Here is a 21,690-nt window from a genome sequence, read left to right on the forward strand (position 1 = left end):
TTCACACTTCAATCTCTCACTGTAGTGTAAATTTAAATTCACATTTACAGTACTGACTGTACTGCAGTTCCTGGCTAACTACACTACATACATGTAAGCAGTTTTATAAACATGTAATCGTACACGCACACACACGGTAATAACTAATCATTTGAGGACTACAAGCAATTCCTTCTGAAGTGATTGGTTACAAGCTCCGGTTCAAATACAACACCTGTGCCCACAGTACTCTGTTGTATCCTGTGAGAACTACATCTACCATTCCCTGAATTACTTACTATAATCTGTATTAATAGTCGCATTTCAGTAATAGGCACCACCTCAACTTTTTGACCTGACCAGTTACTTAATCCCAGATATCTATCCTATATGGCAAACAGACAGTTGCTAAGCAACGCATTTTCTGTAATTGTAGCAATTTATATGCAGTTAGACTTGGTGAGGAGGGGAAGCTGAAAAATGATTTTGAGAAACCATCTTCATTCTATCTACAGCCACATACATAATTCACTCCACATCATTTAAAGTCCGCAGCCACAACAGTGCTACTGTATGCTATAAAGGATTCAAAGAAAAAGCAAAAATGAAGATTTCTCTAACACTTCTATGAGGTAAGGAGTATTATTATCCCCATGCCATGCATGGAATTAAGGTGTAGGTACTACATACAAAAAAGTACACTTGTCTAGGTGCTATTCTAAAATACTTACTGCCTGATCTCCAGGGTACTTTTGAGTTTCCTAATCCTACATTTTGTATGGAATCAAAGCCAACAGAACAAGTGACCTGTTACAGTCTCATACGGATCCTCCTGCTGCATGTAGGAGCTATGTGATAGAGCCACAGTCACTTCTGCCTACGCCATTCAGTAGCAACATCAAAATAGCAGCTTGCATCCTTCTCCAGACATCTTCAGATTTTTGCAACAAATGAGGCGTGAGGAGAAAATAACATAGCAATAAGAGTTTCTTTACTTCATGAACCATACTGTACCACGATAGCGTCAGAGCAAGGTCCATCCTAAAGAGAACACAGCTCTTCCTGGGGAAAAAGTAGCTCATGAGCACATGAAAAGTGCATAGGTGTATCATAACAATTAAACAGTTTAACTAAGGTAGTACAGCCAGCCTTAATTATACCCTAAGTACTTCACTTTGCAGCACCAATACGTTTTTTATATGCAGTTTCCTGTAATTCTTCATGCTTTCATATACAGAAGAAAACAATATTCCTGGAGAATCATTGGCCAGTCCTCCCCTATCAAATATTAGCAAGGTCAATTATCCGTGTAGGTGATTATAAGCAAGTAGCAATTCGTAAATGTAGAAGACACATACGCTACACAGATCTACTGCAAAAGATGAATGGAAATATCCACCTTGCCAGAGAATCTCACTGATGATTTTGCTTGACAAGAAAGCAACGTGAAGATTTAGAAATAGTGCATGGAAGTCCAGTTTATTTTAGGTGTCAGTTACAGACCCTTTTGCTTTCCATCTCATTCATTTCAAATCCTTCTTATTTGCTGTCCTCTTTGCCTGCATCTTTTCAAGCTACTTCCAGCCACTCTTTTTTAACAGTGCTTCCTTTCTAGCTCCTAGCAAGCTTTTACCCCTGCTCCTCTTTGCCTATAACTTCTTTCTCCACACTGCTTCCATCTTGTTGCCGCCCCTTTCTCCTTTTACATTCAGGTCCTCCTCTCCTGATCACTCACCGCTTGTTCCCCTTCCTTGTAACTTTATTTCTTCCCTACCTACTTTTCTTCACATTTCTGCATCCTTCACCGCGCCCTTCCCCAGTGCCTGGATGCCACCAGGAGAAGCAGAGGAGGAACAGCTTCTGCTTTCCGTGCTGATCAGCCCCTGGGGCTGCGAGGTGACAGAATGCACCCTGTGTCTGCCAAGCACATTTAAACTGAGAGTGTTCACAATAAGAAATGTGAGGGCGGGGTTCTTACACCTCCCTGCCAAGTTTCAAGCCTTGGCTCCTAACATTTTTATAAACTATTATTAGTGGAGTCAGTTTTTCTTCTGAATGTAAACTTTTAACGATCTCAGGCATAACAAAATCAAAAAAGTGAATACAATTTCTGCTTCTAAAGCATTTTTTTTACTCACTAGAAACCAAGAGATTTTTCTAAAGGGGTTAAGTATTTTTTACCATAGCCTTCCAATTGCCATTAGAATTCACATATGTTTAAGGAAGGTTTTTCAAAAGGTTGATCCTTTGATCCTTCTTTCTATTGTCTTTCACTTTCTCTTTTAGTACTTTTTCTTCTGATCCTGCAGTAGTCTTTTTTTTTTTTCTTTTGTAAAGTTGCTTTGACAACACTTACTCTGTTCAACTTATCCCAAACATATCCTTGTTTCTGCATCAAAGAGTTATACTATGACATATTTAAATCAAGGAGCTGTGTTCCACCCCCCCTCCCAGTTTCAGCACTATCACTTACGGAAGTCTCAACACAATTAACGTTTCAAACACAGTAGATCTATGAATAGTAAAGCATTAATCTAGAATGAATACAGAGATCACCTAAACACTAATAATTTACTGGAATTCATTAATTTAAGATGCTAATCCAACAGTAATAACACAGTGTCCAGGATGCTTTTATAGTCCTCAAAACAAGACATATTCAACAATAGTATGAGTTGTTTAGTAAAATGTTGTGAAACAGAGGACAAAGCCTTCTTCTGACGCAACTACATGGAAAATTTAACACGCTATCACAAGCTGTAAATGTGTCACTGTAAAAGAACAGTGAAAAGTGTACTTCTGTCTTGTAACATGAGATTACATAAATTAGAGTATTAATTAAAAAAATCATTTGCCCCATGCATAAAATATTTTCAAGCAATGAACATTTGAGTGTTTGTTTTTTCTAAAAAAAAAAAAAAAAAACCAAACAAACTTTAAAAACCCACATTAGAATAGAGATCAGAGGTGTTTAAGTCTAATTATTTCCACTAAAACACTAGAGGCCTTTGTTTAGGGAATCTGTCCGTTAAACTCTATATCAATAAGTTGCATCAAAAGAAGTCCATGTCATATATTGTGTGTACACACGCACGGTTACAGAATATACAAGCACAAAACATTAATGCAACAATATCATCCAACAACTCCCAAAACAAACAACACACGTTGGCATGCTGGCACACTTGGTGGCAAACCATTTCCTTGCTGGGTGGAGTCTTTATCACAGAAGAGATGCAGAATATTCATTGGTTCCAAATCCTATAATCATCCAACAACACTACATTACCAACAAAGAGTTCATAACTTATGTTTAAATTCACTTCACTAAAGCAATCATAGAAAGTCTTACCATTCTTACTATTTGGCCAAGAAGAGTTTTTTTCAAGTATTACACTCTTCAGGCTTGAGCACCATAATTACAAATTTCTCCATCAAGAATGCTTCTACAAATAGAATTACCACAGCTGTGTGGATCTGCTGCCCTAAAACCTACAAAGGGGAACTTACAAAATATACGTATCATGGGAACAGAGTAGTTACAGACAGTATCACTTTTCTTAGACTGAAAAGAGCTAGCGCTTTATGTTCCAAGTCCTAGATATGAGACGAATTTTGACTTCTAATATATCTAAGAAACCCATTCAAAGACAGCATGCCTCAAGATTTGCCCAGATAATGAAAGTCTGGACTTCAGATCATAGTTTTTGGTATCAACAAAAATAATTCCTTCTTCTTGAAATACACTAACTATAAAAGTAACAATTAAGAAAAGCATGCTAAATTGGTCAATACGTGCAGGGAGCATACAGAGTAACCATCTATCTTGCAGCGTTCAGGATTATCCCTACGTAACGTGTTGCTATATTTGTTAGAGATGCTAATGTTTTTTCTGCAGGCACAGGATCCACCTTTTCTTCGCAGAGGCATTAATTCTGAGACTTTACTGCCACGTCTCTGCATTAAGATAAGTGCAAAGGAAAAATACATATCAATTGCTACCAGTCAGCTCTGGCTGTATTATAAGTCTTTACAGAAAACTGTATTTCCAATTTCCAATATGTTAAACATCATAACATTCAGCAGAACAAAACACATCATATTATAGACTACTAATAACTAGTTAGTAGTACAAGTGCATTGTTTTCAAACTTCTGAGCTATCTCTTTCAAGGATCTTTAAAGTAACTCTATAGATCAGAAGGCATAATCATATCTACTAGCATAAAAAATACCAGGGTTTTTTCTTCTATTTATTTTGAAGAAAGGTTTTGATCCTGTTTCCTTGTTTAGCTCAGCTGGATAGCCCAAATCCAACAAAGCAACTGAACCCAGACTTAACTTTAAATAATTAAATTAGTCCACAACTGATGAACAAGGACATAGAAGTGACATGAGTAGGTCTACTCACTTGCTCATCTGGATCAGCCCTAGAATGTTAAACCTTTGCAGAACCAAGCTCCTAGGAACACTCAAGATTCCCATTAATATCACTTGCCTCCACGCTCCTCAGGCATGGACTGCACCTATCTGCTACAAAGTCTGTTTGACACAGTTCCATCCCAGCGAGGAATACCTCCGTATGACTGTAATCTGAGTGCTAAAGAAGTGTCGGATGCATCGGTGTGCAGTTATACTTGCAAGATTTCAAAGAGTTCAAAACTCATCAGCGTGAGAACATATTTTTAAGTAATTAATAATTTCTTAGCTAATATGTATCTAATTTTGCTGATCTCCGAACAGACTTCAGACTTTTTTTTTTTAAATCAATAGTGTCATAAATCCATCAAATGTTTCTGTGCGATAAATCTTAAAAATTACTCTTACAATGTTAGAACAGAAATCTACGAGAAATAAAGCCTCAGGAACGTTTTATGTGATACAATAACATGAAGAAAATATCACTGTGTGCATCTAATTAAATAATAAAGTGTTTGTATACAATAAGGCAGACAGAATACAGTAAAAAGGGAGGATAAAAATCAAATCAATGAAGAACATTAACATAGTAAGGCTCATCACTATAGAGAGAAAATAGGTGTTTTATCACTAGCAATTTACATATCAATACAGTTTACTAGCCATGGAGGAAAAAAACACAAGAAAACATAAAAGTCAGATACCTCTGTAATCATCATTTCATCACAATTATTTATTATCAAAAATACAGCAGACTTCCATGAAGTAGCGCAAACACTTAGATGTCATTCACACACGTTTCTCACCACTTTGAATAGAAGCCTTTGATATTCCTTACTTTTGATGAGTTTTTATTTCCTAAGCAGTGAAGAAGTGATTTATGGGTGACAGAGGAACATAAAAGCTTTAGATTGGCAACTGTTATGATTCAGCGTTATTTCTAATGCATTAGTAAAGCCTCAAATGAAATCAAAACCTTTAAGAGTTCTAGCTCAAACTGAGACATGACATTTTTTAGAAATGTCATGATCACTACCCCACTCTCAAGTTCAGAAAAATAGGTCAAAATATTATCAAGTCCTCATCCTGTTTCCAGCACCATAAGTTTTTTCAATATGCGCATCTATAAACAGTAACACCCAGAGAAGGAAAAAACCAGAACCTAATTTTCAGTGAAGCAAAATCAGTCACTAATCAAACAAATCCAATACAGTCATATACATTGTGCACTGTGTATCTGGGCATAACTCATTTCTCTTTTCCAAGCAAGGAAGTCATGAGGAACATCAACTTTCCAGGTGTGTTTGCACCCAGTGTTATACTGTGGCAGGCAAAGCACTGTGAACATATAAAAATTAACTTATCCAGGGAATGTCAGTATTTCAGCTATGCCAATTTCATCTCTAAACAAGATCTGTTTTCTTTTTCTTTAACAATGTACAAGAAGATTCCTTATAAACATGCTCTCAATTACACAGTTAACCTATTATTGGAAAAATGGTAAATTGCTTAGTTTACCACAGCAGTACAAAGTCTAAATTAATTTAAGCATTGGATTAACCACAGGTTCTTCTGCTTATGTGAGACACTGGAGGTCTGTGTCTCCTTCCTACTTGTGTTTGCAAGGTTTTTTGTCCTAGGCAATGTCCAACTTCTCAATCAGTTCAAATCTTTGGAAATACAATTATTGTTCATCTTCCACATGATTTACCACATCCAATAAAAATTTCATGTTGAGGATTTAATTAACAAAACAGAGACAATACATATATCTTCCTTACTATTTGTCACCTTTGTGATACTAATTTCTTCTCTGCCAAGCATTTTCTCCTGGGAATATAAAATCATTTAGTTTAATTAAAAAAACCTCACAAGATAAAAGAACAGATAAATGAAAAAAATTGCTTCAGAAATAGTTGTGCTAGAAAAAGAAGGGGAATAGATCAGTTGCAACACAGATAAGAACTTCAACTGGGCAGTCAAAGGCCTTTTGAGCAACAGAACAAAGAAGTCTCTTGATTCAGTACCATGTGTTCATTTGCCTTCCATAGAAACCGAGCTGTCTATCATCACAACTGCTTTACACTTTTATCTGAGTTCAGATAACAAACACTTGATTCTCTTCATTTGATGATATTTGGCTGAAACAAACTCTCGAGGTAAGAGTCATAGCTTTTCCTTCGAAGAGAGAAGAGTTAAAATAATGAAGAACACGTGCTATTCGAACAGTGATTTCCTAAGCAGTCCAATCCTTTTGAATCAGCTGCAAAAAAGGTCAGTATAGGACGCAGAGAAAAATTTCATTTTTCTTGCGTCCTGAGCAACCCATTGAATCTGCACAAATAACTAAATGTCTGCAGCCAAAACTGAGTATGCACTTGTATCCTACTCTCCTGAAACAGAAAAGCACCATTTTATACATCAAACTAAGGAACAGCATTCCATGGTCAACAAAGTGTGTGTAGGGTGAAAAAACATCAGTGTGCAAGAAATCATAGCAAGATTTTGGTCTCATTTAAGCTCCTCTTAAAATTGACTTAAATGAATTTTAAGTGATGTGTACTTGATTTGTTCATGCTTCAGATAAGGGACAGAACTAACAACCAGACACAGGTCAGATTTAGAGGCAGGATCTATTGAGAGCCATTCTGTCTTTCAAGGCAAAATAGGAAAGTTATTTAAAATTACCAACTGTTATATAAATAAATACATACCCAAACCTTCTGACTCAAACAGGCAGGTATCATCCACCCCCACATCTCTGCACCAGGATAAGAAATTTGCTGTGTTGTCCCGTGCAAAAAAAGACCCTGAAGGAGCATTGGCTTTGCATGGAATCTTCCGTACTGGTAAGGTCTGAAAAACAGAAGTTGTCTATTTAGATAAATGATACCTACAAGCATAAGTACTTAAGTGCTCCTAAGTCAATATGCAAGTTTTGCATAGATGGATGACTACAGAGCCACCAACATATTTCCTTGTCCATTAAAGAATTCCAGACAGAGGAGAATGAGAAGTAAATTTGATGGCACAAAGTTATCAACCACAAAGTCTTTTCAAAGAATCATGATCAGCTACGCGGATGTGAAGTTCAAAGCTGAATCAGTGTTAGTAACTTTTCAGCAATATTAGCAACTACAATTTTGGGATTTAGTGTTTGGTACAGATCATGGAAAAAAAAATATTTATAAAGACAGACTTTAAACCAGAACTGAACTTTTGCAAAATTAAGAGTCAATTAGTTTCAGGTCTATGTTAGGAGGCAATTATAGTATAAAGCAATAGGTCTTGAGGACTAAAGACCGTAAATACTTTAGAAACACCACTGTATCCCCTTAACAACACATGGAAGCACCCTGTCCACAGCAAATGTAATCTAGAAACTACAAGACCAAGGTCTAACACACAGCCACGCTCTCATTGTACCAGAGTAGTTCCATTTACAGGATTTCAATATCAGAGGAGATGCTGCTGATACGACATATCAATATCTGAAGCAGAGTTATTACCACAGCAAGCTTTTTGCTTGTATTGCTACATTTAGCGAGACACAAAAAAAATTTTATATATATATATAAAAAAAAGCGTTTAGTTCTTATTTAAGGTTTCTGTTCCTCAAATGAAAAATAGATGTTGTTCATGGCAAAATGAAGAAAGACTGAAACATTGTTATTACATAAGTTTAGAAATCTCCAAATCATGGAGAAATTCATGGAGGAAGTGTGGGGAGGGAAAAGACGACACCAGAGTAGGTTTATCCTTATAACAGCTGCTGGTAGAATACTAATGCCAGTACTTAAAGGCAGTTTAGAAAGCGATGAGATGTGATTTTATGTTAGAGGTATGATATCAATAATGTAATTGGAAAATAAATATACTTACACAGAACTACTCACCCTCTATATAGCTGATAAACCAAATAAACTGCAAAGAGAATGGCTACAGAGGTAAACACCATCTATTTATTTCATCAATATGTCAACGGGAGTTTACATATTGTCTTAGACATAAACACAGAAACACCTATTCCTCAGATCACCATCTAGCTCTCATTCACCCATGATTCTTACTCCAGCTGCACTTTTTTTTACATTTCCTTGTTCTGCAAAAATTATGCTTACGTTTCAAAATATTTACGATATTAATATTATTAATAATAATAATTTTTATATTTTATATAAAAATATGTATTATATTTTATTATTTTTATATTTTACTACATTAGTATTTACAATATTAATCTCACTCAAACAGTTGCAGTCAATGGCTTGATGTCCAAGTGGAGACCAGTGACAAGCAGCATCCCTCAGAGGTCAGTATTGGGACCAGCGCTGTTTAACATCTTTGCCGGCCACATGGACAGTGGGATGGAGTGCACCCTCAGCAAGTTTGTCGACAACACCAAGCTGTGCGGTGCAGTCAACACGCTGTAGGGAAGCGATGCCATCCAGAGGGACCTGGGCAGGCTTGAGAGGTGGGCCCATGTGAACCTCATGAAGTTCAACAAGACCAAGTGCAAGGTCCTGCATGCTGGTCGGGGCAATCCCAAACACAACTACAGGCTGGGCAGGGAATGGATTGAGAGCAGCCCTGAGGAGAAGGACTTAAGGGTGCTGGTTGATGAGAAGCTTAACACGAGCCGTCAATGTGCACGTGCAGCCCAGAAAGCCAACCATATCCTGGACTGTATCAAAAGCAGCGTGGCCAGCAGGTTGAGGGAGGTGATTCTGCCCCTCTGCTCCGCTATGGTGAGACCCCACCGCAAATGCATGCAGCTCTGGGGCCCCCAACACAAGAAGGACATGGACCTGTTGGAACAGGTCCAGAGGAGGGCCACTAAGATGATCAGAGGGCTGGAGCACCTCTCCTATGAGGACAGGCTGAGAGAGTTGGGGTTGTTCAGCCTGGAGAAGAGAAGGCTCCGGGGAGACCTTATATATAGCCCCTTCCACTCCCTAAAGGGTACCTACAGGAAGGATAGGGAGGGACTCTTTATGAGGGAGTGTAGCAATAGGACAAGTGGTAACAGTTTTAAACTGAAAGAGGGGAGATTTAGATTGGATATCAGGAAGAAATCCTTTCCTGTGAGGGTGGTGAGACACCGGAACAGGTTGCCCAGAGAAGCTGTGGCTGCCCCATCCCTGGAGGTGTTCAAGGCCAGGCTGGATGGGGCTTTGAGCAGCCTGGTCTGGTGGGAGGTGTCCCTGCCCAGGGCAGGGGGGGTTGGAACTGGATGATCTTTAAGACCCCTTCCAACCCAAACCATTCTATGACTCTGTGATGATTCTATGAATACTTGTCTATATTGTATTAGCAGAAAACACGGACCAGTTTTACATGATATTTTAAAGAGAAATCCAAGTAAATCTTGTGTCATAGATACCACATCACCTCCTAGGCCATCCTGGAACAAGAGAAGAGGAGGAAGAGGAAGAAAGTAGGGAAGACAACTATTCACTAAAGCCAGAATAAATAAATAAATAAATAAATACCCCAAACCTGAATTCTTCCAAGGGGCTCTAAATATGGAACAACCTTACAGATCAGAGCACAAGGAAGTTGTTAACCATTATTTTAAATCCCTTTCCATTCTTCTGTGGGGGGGAAAAAAAAAAAAAAAAAAAAAAAGATAAAAGTGCTCAGTTCCTCACAGACCAGGGCTTTCTTTTTTCTTAAAAACAAACAAAAAAGAAAGGGTGGGGAGCACCTCCCCCCCCAAAAAAAAAAACCAAACAAACCACAAAAGCTATTAGCGCTAGACACATTTCTAGACTTGAATGAAAATGCGTATCTGTGCCCTGAGGCAAATTCTCATTATACTCTACAGACTGCTTCACACAATGAATTTCCCCTTGTGACTTCCAGCCTTTAGGAAGAAGTAATGCAGCATTTGTATGTTAATCTGATTACATTAAAAAAAAAAATCCATTGTACATACAACAAACTTGATCATATTCTCACCAAATTACCAGCAACTATAAATTGGTTTAACACCATTAAAATCAAACAGAACTAAATTCTTTTCCCATAGTACCTTGGACCAGAGTATCTGAAGTGATGCATGGATGTTCAAGGAAGCGTGATGCTCAAGGCAGTGATGCATGGAAGTGTTCAAGGCCAGGCTGGATGGAGCTTTGAGCAGCCTGGTCTAGTGGGAGGTGTCCCTGCCCATCACAGGGCGGTGCAAACTAGATGATTTTTAATGTCCCTTCCAACCCAAACCATTCTATGATTCTGTGATGAACCAACATAGTTAACAGGTTAATATAATATCTGACTTTGGAATTTCTGAATGACTGTCACATTTTAAAGCACAAATCCTGGATGACCATATAACAGATAGCAGCACTGTGACAGGAACAAGATGACAAGAAGCCAGCTCCAGTGTTCTTGGCACTCGCAGACTTGTGCATAAGCTACTGCAAAGAACATGGAAAGGAGATAAAGCTACAGTTACATTTTGTCTGAAAGCAGCCTTGCAGTGTCAAATCATGTTCACTCCTCAGTTCTTATCTCTGGATTTTCCACAGTGCCTATCCGTTACTTTGCTCCCAAGCTTTCCTTTGCAGAAAACTTGCGAGTCTTCTCTGAGGAAGAAGGAGGAGATAATAATAACTCCAGGAACAGCTCGGAGGGGCATTACAGGTGGAATCATACCAGGTTTGTTTCCTTCCACTCAGTTCTCCAACTCCAGCCCAGCAGATTTTCTGCCTTTAAACTACTTTGTCCTGCCACATTCCCCAATAACCAGCCTATATTCTTTCATGTCATGCTAAGGGTATTAAACAATTTCTTGAAGTCTGTGATAAAACCCTTGTATTATTTCAGGAAATTTGAACTAGGAAAAAAAAAAACCACACACAAAAAAGAGAAATATTGTGCTATATAGCTGGTGGTTGCCATCTGGCAATCAGAGGAGACTTGGACCCAGCGCGAGCATGACCAATCTGCTCTCCTCGGCCCTGAGCCCAGAGGGCATGAGCAAGTCTACAGCACTGGTCCTGGAGGGCAGGAGCTGCTCCTTGGCACAGATGCCCTCAGCAGTACAAAAGCAGCTAGAAGCAAGGAGATAGCCAGGAGAACCTACCCTGCCTTTCTTATAAGGGGCTGTTGGGAAGGCACTGCAATGCCTGGCAGGAATGCAGAGAACTCCAGTTTTCCCTTGAGTCGCTGCTGCTCCCCAGTACTAACAACACATGAATAAATCTGCTTCTAAAATATTTTATGTCTTCTGATTTAGGTAGAACATAATGACTGAATATAGAAATGCTTTCAAGAAAAGAAATTCAGAACAGATGGTTTATGTGTCAGAAATCTATGCAGTTAGAGTCAGCAAATAAACCATCTAAAACTTCATGTACGTAACAGACTATCCATAAATTACACTTCTATGCCTTGACAACTAAGACAGACATTTAAACACATCAGTCAACCTAGCTCCACTGTGAAACTCAGACATTCATGGAGCTCGCAACATTTCTTTTACAATTATAAAGATTACAGTGTCTTTTAGAAGTACATTTTTGTAGTAACAGCTACTGACACCAAATAATGGGAGTCTAGGTACAGAACTATCACACTTAACTAATCAAACTTGTGATATTCTCTAGTTTCATAGTGACAGAAAAAATACGTCTGACTAACGGGTGCCCTAAATAGCTCAGAAGTGACAAACACCCAAATGTAAAAACAAGGCATGTCCTGGACTACAGAAGGGAAAAAACCCTACATTATTGAAGGAGAGAAAGAAAAACAAAAACAAAACTTTAAGCCATTTTTATGGAACAAATACTACATAGATAAATACCCCTGGCATCACATGATCTCACTGAAACATAGCATTCCATATTTCATCCCATTTCCAACAATATTAGGGTCTTGCTGAAGAGAACAGCAAAACAACCTCCTCTCCATTCAGCAATAGCACAATCAGGTTTATCACAGAAATCATAGGGAAATACTCATATTTTCTTATCACCTCATAAATTTCCCTACCACCTTTTAAATAGAAGTCCACTTCTTTTAATATTTCCAAAGCTATCACTGTAATGTTCAACCTGTAACACACGAAAGCTCTTATTTAAGAAAGGTTTCATGCACAAGTATTTTTTACTGATTTGTATGAATGGCCTGACTATCTCAAAAGTGCTTTCTAACAGATCATTCTGAAGTAATTAGCTTTCCATATGGCAAAAGTGACTTTTGTTGACACAGTATAGTATAACCGCAGTTGCTTTGAAACAGCAGTGGCCGCAATTACTCCTATCAAATATCACGAAAACAGTTCCCCAGTTACACTCCTTTTACAATCTTGTCTTGTTGATGTGCATGCATGTGGTTTAATGCAGGATGTGAAAGTGTGAGTGAAACATATGATGCAATCCTGGAAAAATGCTGTCAGGTTCACTTCTAAACCCAAAAGGGACTCTCTTACACCGATGCTCTGAAGTCACATGGAAAAATGTATTTTTTTTTGTACTGTTTTTACAAAATGAGGGTCCACAAATATATGTTAGAAACACCAATATTCTTATAGCACACTGGAGCCACTTTCTGAAGATCCCTAATCATACCCCGCTCTTTGAATAGATGATTTCATAATTTTTTGAACTGTCACTCGCAATTGAATAAAAGGAAAAAGATTAGCAATTTTGTTTGTTATGGAAGAGGGTTACAGTTAGCCTGATGACCTACATTAACCAAAAAGGGGGAGGGGAATTACACTCTGGAGACTACAATGGTGTCTCTCGTGTAACTAGTGTTACGTCAACATAAATTCATACTGAAATTTGAGTATATCAGCTAGACAGAACATGCATCTATTCTAGAACTTCTTACACTTTTGCCTTTAACTTTGCTACTGGCCACAGAGATATTCTTCTCCTCCTTAAATTCTTCCCTCATTTTGCTCAGGTATTCTCAGGAAAGCCCTCCTTAGAATCATAGGGTTGGAAGGGCCCTCTGGAGATCATCCAGTCCAAGCCCCTGCCAGAGCAGGGTCACCCAGAGCAGGTTACACAGGAACGCATCCAGGTGGGTTTTGAGTATCTCCAGAGTTGGAGACTCCACCACCTCTCTGGGCAGCCTGTGCCAGGGCTCTGCCACCCTCACAGGAAAGAAGTTCCTCATGTTGAGGTGGAACTTCCTATGCAAAAGGGGAACTTCCTTCCCCTTGTAGAATCTGAATTAGCTCTTTAGAACAGGGAATACAAAAGAGAAGTTCTGCCACAATCTTCTCTGTAAATACTATTTTTCTCCTTGTCTTGTATTAATTTGTTAAACATAAGTGAACTGGAGCTCATTGCTACAAGAACTTACTCTTATTGAGCTGTTACAATTCACCTCACCAGAATGACAATACCCCTTGCCAACCATCATGTATCCAGTTACTATTCCGAATTCTTCAGGAACTCAAACATAAAATGTTTCAGATCCCATTTATAAATCACAGCATTGGTGCCCCAGACAATCAATTCAGCAAAGGAAAATGAAGTTTACCTTAGACTGCTTTGCAGTGCCAAAATTCAGGTTTAGTGAGTAGTGATAAAGTATTGACAAGGATGAAGTAGACATTAAATAAATGAAACTGTAATAACTACAAGGTAAAATAAATACTCCTTGTCAAGGTGGGCACAGTTTTGTTTTCCCCCTACCTGATTTACTATGGGAGAGAACACTTTCCAAATACAACAACTGGACCAACAATCAAAAGAATGTGCTAAATGCATATGCAAAATGGATAGAAGGAACTCTGAATATGGAAATACTTACATAGAATTTAAAATGAAGCACTTCCCACTGCAAAAAGACAAACCCTAAGGGGAAAAAAAAGCAAAACAAAAAACAAAAAACCAAACACATCCCTCCCAAAGCTGCAATAGAAGTTAAAATCCAGGAAAATTTAAAAAACAAAAACTCAATATGGAAATTTTGAAGGCTTAGGAGACATCAGTAAAAATTGCCAAACTTTTCAACAGTCACAGCACCAGGAACAGCTTCCAGATTGATGAAAAATGACATTGCACTTACAACAAAGAAAGCATCCCTGAGCAATTCACTTAACAATTGGCAAAATATTGTCCTTCAGTGAAATAGTCTTTGCACTGTCATATTAAGTACTGTAGAGAGATGTCATTTTAACAGAATAACAGGTTGGATTTCATGCTAAAGTTCATGTGTTGACCAGATTTTTACCCTGTGTAATCACTGCAGAGATCATCAAAAGCCAAAAATCACTCATTATCAACTTCCTAGATTCTAAGAGAGCATTTGTGATCACTTTGGAATACATAACAGATTTATGATTTGCCAATAAAAATAATTAACATCATCAAGGCTTTATATCAACATACAGACTATAATGTTAAAATAAATACAAAACTAAGCGAATGGTTTAGCTATGCTATTACTGTCAAAGTAGAATACATTCTCCCTGTTCTTCCACGTAGCATTAGTTTTAACTTCTTAAGAGTAAGCATAGGTGGGAGAATAAGCTTAATTTAACAACAATGTAGTTTTAAAAGTTAAGATTTTGTTCATGGTTTTGTTCGTCTACGTGCTCTAAGACACAGCTTGCTGGTCACACAGCAAAAGATGAAAACATTAATTATCATTCCAAAAAAGATGGGGTTAATAAATAGTTCTGAAAAACTAATTTAACAGTAACACTGCAACTCCTACTTCTAGCAGTGTGTTAGAAAGCCAAGGAATACAAGAGATGATTCAATTCACATCAATGCACCAGGCAACTGGGATACCCAGAAGTAAATAATTTCAAAAATTGGCGAGGCAGAAGCTTCCTTCACCAGCTTAAACACATTTGATTATTTGACTAATAACTAATTCAAATGCAGCCAAGGGACTTGTCCATTTCAACATGTGGAGGCAAAATCACGATGTTTGCCAGAATAAGTGACATATATCTAACTGAAAGCAAAAGCCTCCATAAAATATGACATGTGATTAACTTCTGTTAAGGTTCAACTGATATTTGGCAACTGAATTACCTGAAAATGTCTGGAAAGAGAAACTAGAGGAAGAAACCTGCAGGACAAGTCGTGACTGAATCAGAAGACCACCTATGAGAGGCTGGCTATCGCGCAGGTGGGTAACACAGAGACTAACAACCAGAAACCTTCCATCAGAGAGTAGGTGAGGCACAATTAATGGAAGCTGACAACAAAGAACCCATTTAAACAGATGTCAGACCCTATTCCTGCCCACTCTATTTGTGTAATTGAGGATGGGGTTAAGTCACTATAGTCTAAAGTCTGGTAGAGATCTACAAATTGACTTTCAAAATTTCTGGACCCCTAACTGTATAACATATCTATGCCTACTGACAAATTCACTTTTATTAATAGTCTTTCAGAGATCTTGAAAGTAATTTACAAACTCCAGGCATGTATGCACCACAAATTAAAAGCCATTACTTCTACTTATCTACAATCTTAAAATGCTACCAGGACAAATACAAAAATTAAAGGTGGCTTGTTTTTTTTCTAATGCTGTAATAGCATTAAGGAGAGAGATTACCATTAAATAGCATTAAAGAGAGAGACTAGAATCAAAATAAAGAGGAAAAGAAGTTTCTTAAAATTTTATAAACAGAGAAACTAAGACAGGGACATTAAGATAAGTCACAGCAAAGACCTCCTTGCAGTGTTCCTGAAAACAAACACAAGGGGCAAAGCCTGGGATTCCGTAGTTCGATCGCATTCAGTAAATGTTCCGTCTTTAGACTTCTGGTTTTCAGAATTTACATTTCGATGGGGATTTTTGAAATTGGCATTTCATAATAGGTTTCTTAGATAATATCTGATTAGAACAGAACGGGGCAATTCTCACAGTTGCCCTTTCAGAGGATAATTACATCTTATCTTTGTTACGCGATTGTGAGCTTTTCCCTACCACAACCACTGAAGCCAGAGCTGGATCAACGTATTGAAGAATCCTAGTTTCTGAATTTCCCCGATTTATATCATAATTTAATGAAACAAGTAGGAGGATTGCATTTGAGTAAGTTGGTTTTGGCTATTTCATTGTAACACAGCAGGAGCTGTGAATGAACACGGCAACTACATGCATAAGCAGCAATTTTTCCATGGGATATCAACTGGTCAAATTTGAGTGGCTTTTCACAGGACATATTTCAAAAAGCATCTTATTAAGATCGTGTCTTATCAAACATCACATTCTTGAAAGGGATATGATTCTCTCAAAATAAAGTTAAAGATGAAAAATATTAAATTTTGGCAAAAACAACTCATTTTAGTCTCAGAAATTTCAAAATCACTTTTTCCCCTTAATCATTCCAGAGGAACCCAAGCTAAGGACAATGCTTAGAAAATTTCAGTCAGAATAGCTGAACTCCATCAAGACACGTTGTAGGTTCTAAAATTTCATATTGAAAGATGTTTCCATAATTTCACTTACAGTGTGGTGTAATATAGTTCAAATAACCAACATATTTCTTTGATCTATGGAATTATAGCGGATAACGTTTCCCTGGCAGTCTGAATAACAAATTTAAGAAGTCATTCAAATGCCTTGATGTAATAATTATAACACTGGGTATACTGCTGTATGACAGTCATGCCTCCTCTTCCTTTTCCTCCTGTTTTTCTCTCGGTGATGAATCTCACACTTGGTGACCTTTAGAAGTGTGAGGCGGGGTGGGGGGTTCCCAGCCCTTTCTGTAAGATTAGTTCCAAATGGTGCTTTACCTAACATGAGCCAAGTGTCAAGGAAGACTGTGATAAAGGTCTACACAGCCTAAAGGAAGACAGAATTTTTTCACATGCTTTATCTGTTCGCTTCTTGGCTTTCCAGATGTTTAACAAAGATACAATCTTTATGCAGATGCTGAAAACTTTCAGAAAGAATTTCACATGTAGCTCACTGCAGGTAAGTCTGATTCTCCAAAGGCCTGTATGTTCATTTTTTAAGAAAAATTGCATCTTTGCCTTTATGATAAAGAATCTGATTTTCTGTGAGTTTTCCAATTAGAAACCACAAGGAAACTGCTAGAGCCCTGGGAATTCTAAGCTGGCGTAGAATTTAAAAGTGTCCATGATTTGAAAAACATGTTGGAATGTTAATCTATACAGCCAAATTTCCAAACCAGCCTTAAATCAGCCTCTAAAGTTGCGAACAAAGCTTTACTGTATACTTGAGGCATTTGGGGCCAATTTACATATACAAGCCCAAATGGGAATAATGTTTATTTAAATAAAAAAATTAGACATAATTATGATATCTATAAATTGGTGACTATGCCTGGAAGTTACTTGTGTTTTCTCCTTCTGCATTGCAGTCATCACTTACGGTTGTATATTCACTGTTCCCATTGTTTCAGAAAATTTGGCTCATTATTTTAAATTCAAGACTTGCTTTTGGTAAATGGAGCAAATTCCATAATTCTTTCTTATTCATTATTCCCTAAAAACTACTAACCCTAAGTTTGACCTTAGAATTACACAATTAAGCAGAAGATAGTTGGTCTCAAATATATTTCCTCAAGCCTTTAAAAAAATATATGTTAATTTCCATTCAAGTCCCTAATCTTACATTTACTGTTCCAGACTATTCCTAATAATCTAAATAAAAAGCCCCATAGAAAGATCTGTTACAAAGATTTTTACAGTTTGCTTTGAAGACTTAACAAAATAAATAATAGGATTGTTACAATGCATTTCACATAAAAGGCAAAATGCAGCAAATCTAAAAATGGCAGTTTATACATTTCTCTATTTCTCTCAGAAAATATGCCATCCCTATTTGCAATACCTGGACTGAAGTAATGGTAAAAATGTAATGAAGACTTCTAGTTTTAATACAAATTTTATGAAGTGTTTAAGTATTACTATTCCCTACAAAACCAATGTTAATTAAAAAGTCTTGAGATGTCTTCTAGTTAAATGATATTATTAGAAATCACAGTTTGGTTCTCCTCTTGACTTGAATTGCAGTCTGAATCACGAGGACATTTTCCAAAGCAGGATCTAACAGGCAGTTAACTGCTTAAATCTGGGCTGCATTTCCATGACAACTGCCTTGAGATGCAGATTCTGATTATTTCTGCAATGTCAAATAGGAGCGGAGGGAGGGGTACGCAGGGGAATCCCTACCTCACGTTCACTGACAAGAGCAAGGCCAGTTCACACAGACAAACGTGCTCCAGCCGAGTGAGGGAACAAACCCGGCTTTCCCAAGGATGAGAAGTATCAGCATGAAGAAGGATCTGGAGAGACATGATGTCTCAGTGCTCCTTCCAGGATTGTGTAGCTCTGCCCCCACCACAGTGCGTGGCTTCGAGCGTACCTAAAAGCTTATGAAAAGTTCTTCAATGTATTCACCTGGAAGGTGCCAAGCAGACAACCACAGAATATCCTAAATTTATTTCAGAAATCTCCTTTTATGGTCTGGTGAGAAACAGAACTCTATCCTACCATGCAATCCTCCTGCAAGCAGAATAGCCTTAGTTGTAAGAATTATTTGCTGAGGCATATAAGGTTTGTCCACGTGACCTGTTGCAGGCAAATCTTAGAGTATCTGCAAGAAACCTGGTAGCAATCTAGTTGAACATGAGCTCAGCAAGCTATTGGCATGTCTGAGAAAGGTACAAGGAATTCTCTAACAAACAGCTTTACAGTCTTGTGGAAATGATTCCTTCCAGATGGGTCAGCACTTGTGAGTCATTTCGCAAGATTATTCTTTTCCTCTCATATCCACATCAGTCTGTCACTATAATGATTAATACAGAAAAAGACAATGCTGTTGTGTTTTTTTTCCCCTCTCAACTAACTGAGGGACATATCTATATTGTATACAATTAGAAATTGTCTCCATGAGCTTTCACTGCAAAACAAAAGTCTCCAGAAAGTACAAGTGTGCAGACAAGCAAATTGCTGCCCCAGACCACAAAGAATCTGTTCATAGCCTAACCACATTCATGCAATTCTCGACTGGAGAGTCAGATTTATAACTTACAGAGAGCACCTGAGTATGGCTCTGCTATAGCTGAGGACTCTTTACACTGGGCAGACAGGCTCAAGGCATCCAGCTTACGGAACACCGTATTGCTGGGAATCCACACCATTATGGGGCACGGATAACCTTGAGAAATTGAAGCCCACAGTAAAAATAAAACCACCATATTGATTAGATCAGACTTTCAGCTTGGCCATCCAGGGTCTAAGAAGAGCAAGATCCACATGCTTCAAAGGAAAATACTTCAAAGCAGATAAAAAAATAGAAGAGACTGTCCAGAGAGAAAATTTATTCTTAGTTGTTTCCATTTGAACTTGAATTACACCTTCAGGCATGAAAATTTATACGTGTTCCAAATTTAAAAAAAACATTGAAGCAACTCTATTGTACCTATGGATGCTCTCATAGCAATCACACATATCTGATTCTGTTTAGGAATCTGTTAATCTTATTCTTAATTGAGAATACTTTGATGCAGTAAGTTCAAAAAGTATTATTATATTTCAGAAAGACCAAATGAAAGGAAGTTACTGATTTTCCTTGTGCAGCACCTCACTCATTTGTGGAGAGGAAGCTTTCCTTAGGGCAGGACCCTTTCTACTTGAAGAAGAAAAATAAAGTTATGTGTTTTGGCATATTTTTTGCATTTTAATATCCTGAATAATTTTGATGCACACCCACTTTTTGACAATTCCAGTAAGGGAAGCTCAAAGACCTTTGATGTTGATTTTATAAAACATAATATCTAGCCCAAAGAATTTTTTACTAGCCTTCTCATTTTCAAGAGCCCTTCAAAAATACTGTGGTCTTTAATACTTTATTCAGGTTTAGTTAGATCTCAAACCGACTACTGAGCCTTTGAATTATGCCAAGCACCGCCTGTCCTCCTGTCCACCAGCCAAGGTAGCTGCCTTGGGAAATTATTAAATATTTTCTCAGTTCTCTTCCTGGTTTGATATTTCATCAGTTTAGATGAAAATACACTAACATGATCTATTACATCTTCTACAGTTTGTCAGATATGTATGGTCTTCTGTAAACAAAACCAACAATTTAACCATACAGTATCTGTACAAGTGTCTCACCTTGCCCAAGACTTGAACGGGTCTTCCTGAATTACTTACAAATGAGGGTTACGGTAGCATATTCATTTGTCATTTAACCTATGTGATAATATATCCGTATGAAGATACACAAGATTTTTTTCTAAAAACAAATTTCCCCATTTCTAAACTGCCGCCAGACACTTTGCTTTCTTTGATGATGCTTGCCTTGAAGACTCAGAGGCATATGTTACTCCTCCATTTGTGAATCTCCAGGATTCTGATAATTTCTCCATTCACGTAATTCCCTTTATACAAAGGAATGACTGAAAAGAAAGAACAAGCTTAAACATATCTTTTGTTCTTAGAAACTGTTAGAGCAATCACAGAGCTGTTACTCAATCCCAGCTTTCAGTGGTTGGGGATTCTGTCCAGATTCTCTACTTTAGGAAGACTAGGTTCCCTACATTTGCTTGTGGCCCCGTTGCAGAGCAGACACAAAGCTCTTTGAAGGAGTAGTTTCACAAGCAAAGTTCCATCTCCTATCTACATTTAGAGAATCATGAGTTCCCACGTTTCTTGTAAATGAGCAAAGTCAAATATAAATTTGTTTTCGTAATGGGAACTACCTAATGCTAACCACAGCTCACCAAAGGGGGCAGCCATACTCAAAGTGCTCAAAGCACTTTACAATGTTCACAAATCAAGCCACTACTGTACAGTGAACACTATTCCCAGGTTACAGATGGGGAAAATGAATGCACAGAGATGTATTCTCCCAAAAGCAAACAATACGCTTACAGCGGAGACGGGAAATTAACTTGGCCATCAGTTTATAATCTTGTTCTTTTGCCACCGGCACCTTCTTTCAATATTGACAGAATTCAAGTCAATTCCCTGGATTTTCAAGTCCTTTAGTTTACAAGATTCTGCCTCTACTTCCACAGATACATCATTCTCTTTAGAAACATAAACATCTTGAAATTTAAAACAAATTGTGAGTTTGTTTTAAATTTGTTTGGTTGGTTTTTTTTGTGGAACTGCTGAATTTTTTTGCCTCTGAGATCCAACTTCAACATTAGAACTTAATTAAGGGCAAAAAAACTTCCGTCCCAAAGCTGTTTGGTTCTCTTAATTGTAACTCTCAAAATGCATGATGTGACTCTCAAAATTCTCTCACTAGGCCAAAAATCTCACACAAACCTGCATGACTCTGAGAAGCCAATGCTGCCCCAGTGATCTACACCCACCAACTATCA

The 21,690-nt window shown here is 37.7% G+C and overlaps 1 protein-coding gene across 10 annotated transcripts in view; it reads right to left on the minus strand.

The window, feature by feature from the left end:
* The window catches only part of GAS2 (growth arrest specific 2), a 118,462-nt gene that overhangs the window by 56,194 nt on the left and 40,578 nt on the right, over positions 1–21,690 (minus strand). For 8 of the 10 annotated variants that reach the window (XM_074586280.1, XM_074586283.1, XM_074586285.1 and 5 more), the window contains one exon: positions 7,112–7,253. In XM_074586280.1, the coding sequence (XP_074442381.1) occupies positions 7,112–7,253 (142 nt within the window). Of the gene's footprint in view, positions 1–3,164; positions 3,241–7,111; positions 7,254–21,690 lie in introns of all 10 variants that reach the window. The other 2 variants (XM_074586289.1, XM_074586288.1) reach the window with 2 other exon arrangements.

This window comes from Larus michahellis, chromosome 4 (genome assembly GCF_964199755.1).
Source record: "Larus michahellis chromosome 4, bLarMic1.1, whole genome shotgun sequence".
NCBI classification, from domain to species: domain Eukaryota; kingdom Metazoa; phylum Chordata; class Aves; order Charadriiformes; family Laridae; genus Larus; species Larus michahellis.